The following is a 12,965-nucleotide window of genomic DNA, read 5'->3' as shown; positions in this document are numbered from 1 at the left end:
GACCTGCTTTTATCGTCACCTATCATCCCTCACTGGTGATTAATTCTAAATGAAAATTATTGGTTTTGCCACAATTGAAGTCACTTTTTTTTGTGGAACAAATTTGTGGATCAAAGTGTGTATCAGATAAATTATATTTTGTTTATATTGTTACCCCTTATGCATTGCCATTTGTTATTATTGTGGTGTGTCTTCCAATTATTTACAGCCATATTTTATCCGTAACTTTTAAACTGAAATAGCTGTTTTATATAAGAAATAAGGGTACCCATGTAGATCTTGTATAAGGCCTGATGGAATACAGTTTGGTATATCCAAAAATTCAAGATCTACATTTATTATTATCAGATGGATTAATAAATGAAAAAGAATTAAACTTGTGACACCAAAATGATTTATTTTTTTAATAGGCTGAAATGATAGCGTTGATATCTACAATATAATGACTTATTATAAACTATATTAATATATATCTACAATATTTCTTATAATCACAAAACAATATTAACTAAATAAGGCAACGACTATTCCTTAAGTTTGTAAACAATTTCTAAATAAGTGTCATAAATCAAGGTTTTAGTTTTAATCGAATATCTCTTACCATGAACACGTGAAAAGGTGTCTGGGTAAAGGTAAACTTTTAACATTAATAAGGAATTTACATTGATATCAGCTTTAAAAATTATACATTACTTATTTTTTTATTTACTGTAAAATTGTTTTCAGACTGTAAGCAGTTTCATACAATTTTGCAATTTGAACCTTATATGTATATCTGATAAAGATAAGTACATCAGTCGAGCTGAAATTTAAGAAGGTAAAGAATGGCATTGTTTATATATATATATATATATATATATATATATATATATATATATATATATATATATATATATATATATATATATATATATATATATATATATATTTTCATAAAACTATACACTCTAGCGGTAAATAGGCAATAAGTTAATACAACTTTTTTTTTATTAATGTGAAAGTATAAAAAATAGAAAAAATAGAAACATTAGCGATTTACTGTTGAGCTTGTTTCAGAATTTTATTTCAATGTTGTGATTTAAATTCGAATGTAATTGAATAAATGTTATTAATTAGGTAGCTAATCTTTTTACGTTAATAACGTTTAAAAATTGAAACTCAAAAACGAAGTATAATATTTAAATAAATATTTTATTTTATTCAGAATATGTGTTGGTTTAATAATATTAACAATTTGTTCGCGTATACTTAGGAAGGTTAGGAGTTCAGCAGATGTATAGATAAAACTGTCACTCATTTTAAATTTTTATCATAATGTCACTATTTAATTACAGGATGTCTTAGAATGTTCTGATGCTATAGTTTTTGTAGATCATTTAATATTTCACTCTAATATTGACTGACATCAGCACCTATATATTAACTCGTGTACGTATTAGTAAAAATATTTGTAATTAAATATAAGAACTAGATAACTATCTATTTACAATTAATTACATTATACCATAATTTAATATAATAATTAAGTACCTATATTGGTACAATGTTCATTACCAAACTTATACATGTCATCATTTTTGGCGAAGAGTCAATCTTAATTCAACACCACAATATCCACTTACACATTTGCATTATTACACGAACAGATCACTTGCCTGTTCGGCAAAGTCCTTATCTCAAATGGTGTAATATTCAGGTGCGAAGTCATTAGCCAAATTGCTGAGGAAGTGGAAGTCTGAAGAGGAGTTGGAGTTGTCGCCGGCGGGGGCGGCGTGGGTTGCTTCATAAAATTGTTGGAATGAACCGTAACCATCGCCGCATTCTCCCGCGCTGCCGCCATAAGCCTCACCGGTTGCTCCGCCTTGTGTAGCACCTGCCCCATATCCAGACGCCGTTGTACCTTGTTGAGCACTGTAACCACTTGCATCATAATACGCGTTCTTAGCGTATTCAGTTCCATGTGAGTTCTTTTGACTTTCATTGCCATAGTAGCTGTGTGAGTGGTCATGTTGACCGTCGTGATAATGGTAACCGTAGTGACTATTTGAGTATCCCATGTGTTCACCGTATCCTTGGGACTGATCGTAACCTGGATGTCCATACCCCACTTGGTCCTTAGCATAGGTCGGATACCCATAGTTTTGATACATTTCATGTGGATAAGTCTGCCTAGGTCCAATACCATTAGCAAGTCTTGCAGGAGAACCTTCTTGTTGTCTCCCATGCTGTTGGTTTCGTACATAAGTATGTTGTTCAGTGCCTTGTAATCCTGAACTATAGTTCTCATAATTCCTGCTACCTTGTGGATATTGTGATAATTTTCCAATAAACTGTTTGGAATCCATTCGGAAATCTGGATGAGGAATAAATTGGCTAGGAGGCGCGTTGCCTCTTATAACATAAGGGGGCATTGCGTTAGGTACAGCCTGTGGATGAGGAGGACCAGGAGGCGCATTCGGAGGCGACGGTCGAGGGTAATGACCGAGTGGACTCTGATGGATGCTTGACGGAGTCCCCGGTGTCGACGAAGGCGTTAAGTTGACAGAGGAAAATTTGGTTCCATCTGGCAAACCTGTTATGGACCCGAGGCCGTCTTTAGATGCAGAAGGTGAAACTTTGCATGTAGCATCTAAAGAAGGCGATCGTTTTCTTGATTCTTGTTTAATTCGTTTTGCTAAGTTCCGAGTAGCTGCGGGAACTGTAGAAGAGGGTGGATGTGCGTCTCTTGAGTCGTCCTCGGCTAATTTATCTAGAGATGAAGAGGACGCGACACTAGAAGCGCCATCACTGGCGAAACTATTGTTATTTGTAGCGCTGGGCGTATTATTGTTACGTGTTCGTGACGCTAGTTCGGGCAAGTCTTCGGCTGGCGAACATAATGCGCCCGGCGGCAGTTCACAGCCCTGACAGCTCTTCTTGCCAGATAATGGACCGTCATCATCCAGAAATTTGTCCAGTCCCGTCTTTGAACTCTTGCCTCCTTCAGATGTAGTGGAGTCTTTGTCATCCCCATCTTCGCTTTTGCTCAATGTTTGTCTCTTGTGTTTCATTCGTCTATTTTGGAACCAGACTTTCACCTAGAACAATATAATTATATTGTTAATATTTACTTGTATGTCATATTGTATCACTGCATTTTGTAAATACCTATTATTAAGTGGTGGTAATAAGTATTTTTTTCTTTTACATACAACCGGCAATGGCAAAATGCTGATAATGCATCTAATGGAAAGTTGCCTATATCAGACTGAGATGTTATAGTAACATATATGTATATGAATTTAATTTTAAAATATTTTAATTTGGTAAATATGAAATATTCTATGCGGTAAGGTATAAAAGGGTTTCCATGAAAGATATTATTCAGCACCTACCTGTCTTTCGGTGAGGTCTAGTGATGCAGCGATCTCGATTCTTCTAGGTCGGCAAAGGTATTTATTGAAGTGGAATTCCTTTTCGAGTTCCAATAGTTGTGTATTTGTATAAGCTGTCCGCAGCCGTCGTGGTAGACCATTTTCTGAAAATAATACAAAATGCAATTTATTGCATCGTTCCTATGTTATGTTCTGTTTGACATCAGTAATAAAGTTCTAAACCATAATCTACTCTTTAAATCGCGTGGTATAATGTAAAGGCTAGAGTAACATATAATTAATTTTATAGAATGCTATACCTAGAAGCTTTCAATAACAGGGTTGCGAGGCGGTTCGCGGGCGCGCTTTCCTTTAATGTAATAACTTGATCGCATGTCAGAGTACCGCCCTTGACGCCATTGTGTCGAAACGGTGCTCTTTTTATTTTACCACAAAATACGAATTGGAATTCGAAATTCAAATTACAAAAGGGTGGCGAATAATGGGGCGATAGCGTTCGCGTGTCGTTTCGGTCGTGCGCGTCCGCAATGTCATCGGGTGCATTTCTAATAATTCTTAATACTTAAACAATAAAGACTATATTCAGCGCATTGAATAATATTTGTATGGTGGGGTTGGCGGCAGTGGCGCTTGATTGACGTTGCTCGTCAGCTCTCGCTTTCGCTATTGGACAAGGGCAGCTGTCAATCAAACGGAGCGCTGCCCTCGGTTACGCGCTGCTGGCCTCGACCTGCCTACAAAATCAAACTTAAAATTGCCCTATCTGATGCATTCGTATCGTATTCATCATTATAATATAATATATCTGGTTCCAAAAGCACCTATTACATTAACTTAATATGTGACTCATGTTAAATTTCTGTTAAGTTCTATGCAACTGTAATTAATTTAACTAACTTGCATACGTTACGTACTTGAATAACGTTACTAAATTATCAGTGTACTGGACCCGAAACTCGATAGCCCTTGGTCAGCTACTAGAATTATTATGAATCGTGAGTACAGTCGACAACAAAAGTAAAGATATTATTTATAAAAATGAAAAAACCAAAATTATTTATCAAAAAAGGGTAATTTTGAATGGGAATCGCTACTCTGGATTACTTTTAATAGATGGCGTTGTAGGCATTAGGTACGATTTTCACCGGGTCATCTAGTTATTGATAAAAATCTAGCAATAATAAGGTACATTTTTAAGGTATTTATTGGATAATTTTAATGGTAGTTAAATTTTAATTTTGTATTATAGTTTTATTTAATTTTTAAAATTACTTTTCATAAAAAGGACTTAAATTTTAAGGCCATTTTAAGATTACTTAAAAAAAACGCAAAGGTAGTTCTATAAAATAAATATCATGTTTGTATCAACTCTACAAAATAATTAGTGAATTGCTTTTCTTGTATTTTCTGTAGATTGGTTTAATACTGAATCACTACGAGTTGTGTACATGGCTGTACACAGAGGGATGTAACCAAAAGATGCAAGTTGGTAAGTTTTTGCTCTAGATAATAGGCACGATTATGCGGGCTGGAGAGGTGCCGCGTATAATGTTCACATTATCACGATGTTATACATTTCACTCTACTGAACAGCGAACACCGAACAACTTAACACTGCAGGGTAGGTATAAGCGCTACTGTTTTGTTAGGAATAATTTTAGTTTTGATATACTTAGAGTTCAGTTGTGTGTGTTTTAATAATTATACCTATGTACCTGTACTGTCTGGTGTATTCATTAAGTCGGTAACCAAAATACAGGATCCTGAAATTGGTATAGGTCCCTTTAGTTTTCTGAATTCTCAAGGTAGGTAGGACTTGGCGATAACAAACATTTATAAATACATTTTGTAATAAAAATTCTTCTGACATCCAAAGAACTAAGACATCACGGAAATAAAATAGACGTGTCTACTCGAAATTCCATTAGAGACGATACAAAATTTTCAGTTAAAATTTCTCATGAAGCAAATACGCTGGTAATAAATGATTGTGAAGTTACTTATGTCGACTTGTGTAACCCTCTGCGGACAATTCGGGCTACAAGGGTGGGTACATTCGACCGAAGATTTACAGTGGATTAGGGGTCACTTACATGGTTTAAGTCAAGAGTCGACTTGTCCACACATAATTTGATATTATCACTAGGCTCCGTTGTTTGATTGAATTATTCGACTTTGTTATCTGCGTTATTTATTTTATACATTTTATCCCATATGCATACTAAATTGAAGTAGTTATTGGGTAGGTTGTGTATATTAATAAAATTGCAAATAAATAATAAACCAGAGGGAGACTTAATTCCAAAGTCGTTTGCTTGGACACCTCTGCCCCATTCGTGTTTCTACCGTGAAGCAGTTGTGTTTGCATGGCTGTGTTTCGGTTTTGAGCGTGGGATATGGCAGTGAATTAACAGGGTACAGAGGAATAACAACTGAGTCTTCAGGAATGACAACGCATGGGGGAATCATGGGCGAAACAGTATACTTTGTTATGTTCATGGTATTGCTCATGTCTATAGACGACGGTTATCACTTTCCATCAGGCGAGCCGTTAGCTTGTATACCGTTCTAAATTGCATAAAAAATAGCTAATGATCTATCTGATGGAATGTGACACCATGTATCATGTATTTATATCACGAAATATTCCGTGATGCCCGTGCGTTGTAGTTGTTATGTATTCTTTCCTGAAGATTATAGTGTTATGCTTTTTGTGTAAAGAGATTTGATTGCCTTATTGTTCAGATCTAAACATAATTATTTTATTGTTTTACGATAAAAGTAGGTAAGACGATACTATCTACCTGTATAAGTCTGTATCTAATTCCTATCTATAAGCGAGTCACACAAACTTTACTGTCAGTAGATATACAATTTATTATGAGAAGTCGGAGAATTTTTTGTGTAGTTTACCTGTATGTAGTAAATTACACGCTTCTTGAATAGATTCAAATATTGAAGGAAATAAATGATGTCTATTAACAAATTGAGTCTATTATTAAAATAGTATATCTAGGTAGGTAAGACGATTTACAATAAGTCACGCAGGTAAATAATTATGTAGTAGGTAATTGACCGTAGCCATATCTAACATTTTTGATTAGCAACTAAAGTTGTTTTGGTAGCGTAGTAAACAATTTGCAAGGATACGTGCCGAGAGGAGCCCCTCGGGTAACTTTAAATAATTAATCAAGAGGCGGTAAAGGATTAATGCGGTGGCCAGTTGGCGGTTGGATGCCATTAGAGAACGTTCGATGCCCCTACACTAAATGCTGCGGTCACATTATTTGTGTCGGCATTCGGCATATGGCACCGAATTTTAGAGAAACCACACAGTTCTCTCATACCTTAAAAGTGTTTTTGCTTAGAAGTGCCATCAATTTTAAGTAATGTTTAACTTGGATAATCAGTCAAAAGAATTGAGTTTTACCGGATGTTTAAAAGTAATATTTACCTCGTAGTAGAGGCTGACGTGAGTATATTAGTAATCAACTATACCTAAATGTCTTTTTTCTTAATTACTTTCCTATATATCTGTAAAGGTAGGTACACTCCTATGTATTTTGGTATATGAGAAAAATACTATAATACGAATCTTGGAGACGGAACCATTAAATTTCAAAGGAATAAAGAAGGCCTATTATGTAGTTTTGCGTTCGTCTCGAAATTGACTTCAGTTAGACGACGTACCACCTATCATCATCCAACGGTACAGTAATATCGGTAATTAGCATACAAGATAATTTGGCGAGAGCTGTTTTGTCATGATATTCGCATAAATTCAAGTTTATAGGTCGAAGGAGTAATGTACTTCATACACTGCTTCTTTGTAATATGTACCTATACTGTGTCTAAAAAGTCTGTAGCGTTGAACTATCATTGGTCTCGTTTCTTTTTAAGCTGGTGGAGTATCGGACACGATTCAATTTGTTTCGTGCCTTCTATTATAAAACAGATATTTTTTATCAATAATGTTTGCACTTAATAAGTATATATGATTTTGAATGTAGGTATTGTATATTGTAAAGTACCAAACACTACTCGGAGAATGAGTACAGAAAGGGTGTCACATGCTGACTTCGAGATGATAAAGTGCCAAACATTTATTTTGTATGTTACCGCTGCAACGGAAAAGTTAGCAAAGGGAGGAAGTTGCCGCGGAGAAATATTACGTTATGAGGTGTGAAAGGCATAAATGTAAAAATTCAATATTTCAAAGGCAAAAAAGTAAATTTTTCCGCAATTTCATGGTGGCAACAATGTCGTTACGAGAGATCACAGCGTTCTACGCGTTGCTGCTTATCATATAAGCCTACGAATATTTGTCAGAATAAATTAAGAAATTAAATTAATGCGAATGTTTTGTTTGTTTTGATGAATTGTTTCAAATAGACAGGTTATCATTAACAAAACGTTAAAACTTGGTATCTGTCAAAACAAATCACAAACAATTGACTTGTTTATCAATTTGCACTCCGGTGCACAGTAGTGAACAATCGATCATTGGGATGGATTTGTATTTTTCCGATTAGCTGTATCTGGGGCGTATTTGACATTGTCGCATCAATTATAAGCGTGGATTACCAGGAGACAGATGTAAGACGGTTCAATTTCGTTTGGGCACGGGGTGGTTGTGCCCCAGCCGAGCTCCGAGGGGCTGCGTATCAGGAAGTGACTTGAGATCGCCTTATCAGCGCTTGATGAAGGCTCGTTCCCATTATGCACAGATCAGTTAGCGGCAACAGATACCCATACAACTGTATCACGAGCAGATCTGTGAGAAAATGTTCTTTATACGTAGAAAAAATATCACAGTTGGTCTGCATAATACATTGTAAAAAAGCAATGATCGAAATTGAACAAAATATCTTTATCATAAATATTCTAATTTCATGTAAACAAGATGATAAATTAGTAGTTTTAATTTCACGATTTTTAATGAATGTGATATTATTACAGGTATATAGGCTACTCCCAATATTGATCCCAGTTTAAAACAAAAACATTTATTTCGCGCTTTAGAGGCTACTTAAACATTTCTAGGCGGCTTGTTAGGATATTAGGCAGGTATTTATTTATTCTTAAACGATTGAACAAATTTGAATGAAATTAGGTACGCACATGGACTGTCTTGGATTAATACAGATATAGGCACAGGTTATCCTAACTCATGCGGGTAAAACCCCGGAATACAGCTAGTGAGTAATGTATTCAATTATCTGTAATTTATTAATGGTAAAGTTTGTTTCCGCGTTTAAGTTAGTTGAAAACGTAACGAGTGTCATTCCGTGCCGGGTCCCAAATCCATTTGGGTGGCATCTACCGTACTGCGAGTTATTAAAAGTTGTCGCAACGTGCAGGCGGCGGCGTTCAGAGTTTGACAGTCCGTCCCAAGGGGACACGGTTCGATTCCGTTAACGGGGAAATTTCATTAATCCCGTATTAAAAAGTTCTTTACCCTAATGTTTTTGCTGGTTTCCTATGGAGTATTCTATAGGATATTTGTCTTTAATATTTTGTCATTTCATTATTCAGCATCATCTATTGGCGACTGCTGTATATCTCTCATATATCGCCACAAACTGCGGTCTATCGTCACCTGCAACCATTGACTCTCGGCAATACTTTTGAGGTCGTTAGTCTATCTCCTCCTTTTTAATGTCAAAATAGGATGTAGCTTAAAAATTCTCTATCCCTTTTCTTGAGGAAAAGTTAAACAAACGACGGTTCTCTTGGATTTTATGGGGACGACCTTTACTATCTTTATTAGCGATTCCTCAGAATATGCAAAGCGTTTAAGACTGGCGGTATTTAATTGCCCTTGAAAGGGGGCGACAAAAAATTCACTGCTGGGGCATAAATAACCGTGCACTTTTCATAATCGCAATTGTCGCCCGGAGAATATTTAGTGCGCAGTAAAAATGTCCCGATTGCTGTCTCGGGGGGACGCGGGCCTACAGGGGTTACGTATTATAGTTGAGGACGCAGTCTTCAAACGGAACTTTGATAAGGATTTAGCTGTCTCACGTCACTGTTTGATTCTATATTTGTTAGTTATACTATTACTAAGAAACTAATCAAACTTTATAGTCGGGTCGTATTTTTTAAGAATCATTGATAAGAGCTTTCAACAGCAAGAAAAGGGAGGTCAATTTTAATAGAATAATTCTAATTTTTATACGTATTTATGTATGTAAATAGTTAATACTCACTACATTTGCGATAAGTAGCCGGATTAATTAGGTGCTATAGAGACTAATTTGAATTATAATTGAAAAGAGGTATAACTACCCACCTACCTCACCTTACAATGCTACCAAATGGGAATGGTACACCTAGTAGGTATAGTTACACATTATATACAGTACACACTTATTGTAATTATCATATCTTACCTACTACGAAACTCTTTATTCGTCTCTTCAGTATTTACTCTGTAAGAGATCGTTTTTAGTGATAAGGGCCTTTATTGTTTTTGTGTATCTATTCTGTATCTCGCAATTTTTATTTCTATAAAATGTTCTAATATACTTTTGTAAGAGAACAAACAGTGTATGACTATGTCTTGTCGCTAATTTATTTTATCCATTTCACTATTGTGGATTAGGTTACCTTAGATAACATAGCTACTCGATCGATCGGCTTTAAGTCGATTATCATAATGAAATTACTTTTAAATAAACAGCTTAAAATAAAGAATATCATTTATAGGAAGTAGAATGCTACAAAGGAGCAAGGAAGGCATGGCGTCGAGGAATAAATTTTATTTATCAAATAAAAAGGATGGCGGGCTCGTTTTTCACCGCGCGGGGACATTATCGCTTCTTTTAATTATTATCCCGCCGATATTTTATGCGAAGTTCGAGCCTAGGTTACATTGGTACTACAAAATTAGAGTTTTGTAGGAATTTCGAAATTATTTTAAACCCAATATAACATTAAAATTATGTATAATAAATGTATTTATTCATGTATGTGTTTTAAATAGAAATTATGATTGTTTGCTTGTCATAACTTAAATTTCTAGCTTTTAAAGAATATCAGATGAGGACTGTAAATCTTACACAATTACATTATTACTTTGTATTTGTAAATGCTATTTTGTAGAGAAAAAAACAAATATTATGAATGAAAGATAATGGGTTTTACGGGGGTGAAGCTGTGGCACTAAAAACTAGTTTGTATTTCTATAAATTAGTTAACTGTTGCTCAATAAGTTCTGTTACTCATTATGAATGTTACACAAATGGTTTCAATTTCTATTTCCACTCATAGTGAAACTACGAGACGAGTCAAGATACTGCGCATCACAAAAAGTTATATCCAGTTCACATAGTTATTATAATCTCCCATTTACTAGATAGGTATCACGTTAAAATTATGCACGTATCCACAATCTAATTCGCGCTCGTTAAATACACGCAATGTGATATTTACAAAATTACTGAATAAGGTTTTAGTTGCCGCCGTGATTATGGCTGAACAATCACAGTTCCTTATGGTTGCGTTGCTCAAAATAAAAATATTTGAAAGTAAAAATATTTTCTTTATTTAAGTCGAATTCAGCCAGTATATTAGTTCATATAATTACATAAAAACAAACGTTTTAATTCTTGGTTACGAAGGGACGCGCCCTAGCCACGCGGCCTTAAGGAAATGAAGGAAAAAAGCGGCGGAAGCTGTGGGCCCCTGCCTCCCCCAGTCCGCCACCTCTGCACCAGCCCTGCTTGTGGCTTTTTAAATGGAAATTTATTGTTAAACACTTCGTCAATGCAAGTAGCGCTTAAGAATTTTTACCTAGTTCCAGTTTTTGTTGTCCAACGTCGTAGTTCTTTGTTCTTGTCGATTTGAACAACATTCTCCATGAACATTTGTTTATAGCGTTTATATAATTTTTGACTTCTCTATTTAAGTACTTTTATAGTATTTTTATTTAGAGTTTTAAAAATATAAGAAAAAATATTATTATTTGTTCTGGTATTTAAATCTCAATTGGGGTAAGCGAACTTATTCAAAAGTCAAAACTCTTTAGGAGTTCATAAAATTCACTCTAACCGAAAAGCTGGCCGCGTTCCCTACAATTGAAAAGCGCAAGGGAGCCGGCGAGCTGATAGGGCACTTACTGTAAAAGTTAAAGCTAATTGCCCTTAAGACATATTTTTAATTTCATTGCCCATTCCTTCTTTCCTAGTGTTTGCCGGAGTTCACTAACTCGCGGTCGCAAATGCAAGGGTAGCGATTAATTGCCATTTTTACGAGATAAGGTCACAACTTTTGAATGTCGAACATATTTTATGTGCCACTTGGGGCTTTGTTGTTTTGAGTTTCAGTAACTTTTTTATTTAGAAGTACCTACATCTATTCTCTTAATACCAATACTGTAGCATTCAAGTTGACCAATGAGGTGGATTGAAATTTGAATTATTTTGGCCGTATACTTTATATACACAGGATTAATAAGTTTTTAAATAATTATATTTATTATGTCCAGTAGTACTAGGCTACTACTAATTCACCAGTGGAAGATTTTGTATGTATATATATATATATATATATATGTAATAATTTACTTGTATACTTATGTCTCATCACATCTTAGTCCTCACGACCGGCAATGCATAAGGAGTACCATTGATATCATAGTATGTTCGTGGTGCTGTTCATGTCTTTAGTCGACGGTTGCCACTTTACATCAGTGTGGCACTATTTGATTGTGTTTTTCTGTAACACGAAGTTTATTCAACAGCTGAGATGTCTCAAAAAAAAAAAAACAAATGCGAGTAGTATTTTAGAATTATATTCATACTTGTGAAATATGCTAAATGAAGACATTTACTGTGACTGTATAGTAGATTAGCTTTTAGCCTGCGACTTTGTCCGCGTGACTGGCATATGTTTACTGACCGAGATAAAAAGTAGCTTATATCCTTCTCTATCCCACATAATACGTGCACACCAAATTCATATAAATAGTGATTTGTTAAGTCTATAAGGAAACAAACTAACTTTCATATTTATAATATTATAAAGATCAATCTGCAATGTAGATGATAGTGTTTATCTTTGAGCAGTAGTCCAGAGACTACAAAAAGTTTTAAATGTATCCCTACATGCGGCTTCAAGTTTAACCGAAGAAATCCCTAGAGATGCGTGGGAGCACGTGACACAAAGCGGTGGCCAGTAGCCGCCTTTCTTTGTGTTCCGATCTCCACATTCATTCAATCTGTCATTTCATTTTCATAAATGAATCATTCTTCATTTGAATCCGCGCCGTTGAGGTTTTTTTCCTTGGTCGACGCTGACCTGCCCACCGCGGGGGTCGCCGCATGACTGATGATATTTTAATGGTTTATTTTTCTTTAACATTCTCATCACTATTGTAGTTGCTAGTCACTGACTAAATACTTATATATATATATATATATATATATATGTATAAAATTTTTTTTCGTGGTAGTTTCGTAACTTCTTAGGCGATGAGTAAATATTTGTACATGTATTTTTGTTAGCAAATTATTTTACTATACTTAAATCGGTAAAATCGTTATATGAAACTTAATAAAGCTTTTTTTTTTTAATTTAAATGTATAT

At 34.9% G+C, this 12,965-nt stretch overlaps 1 protein-coding gene across 1 annotated transcript in view; it reads right to left on the bottom strand.

Annotated features, from left to right (window-relative positions):
- Window positions 1-1,670: 1,670 nt before the first annotated feature.
- The window catches only part of LOC113519063 (homeotic protein proboscipedia), a 68,917-nt gene continuing 57,622 nt past the window's right edge, over window positions 1,671-12,965 (bottom strand). The window contains exons 3-4 of the mRNA XM_052892612.1: window positions 3,375-3,517; window positions 1,671-3,077 (exon numbers count right to left, since the gene is read on the bottom strand). Of these exons, the coding sequence (XP_052748572.1) occupies window positions 1,677-3,077; window positions 3,375-3,517 (1,544 nt within the window). The 3' untranslated portion in view covers window positions 1,671-1,676. The remainder of the gene's footprint in view (window positions 3,078-3,374; window positions 3,518-12,965) is intronic.

The sequence above is a fragment of the Galleria mellonella genome, unplaced genomic scaffold (genome assembly GCF_026898425.1).
Source record: "Galleria mellonella isolate WM207_F2 unplaced genomic scaffold, CSIRO_AGI_GalMel_v1 utg159, whole genome shotgun sequence".
NCBI classification, from domain to species: Eukaryota; Metazoa; Arthropoda; class Insecta; order Lepidoptera; family Pyralidae; genus Galleria; species Galleria mellonella.
Note: the sequence above shows the minus strand (reverse complement) of the source record. Positions and strands in the feature narration are given on the sequence as shown.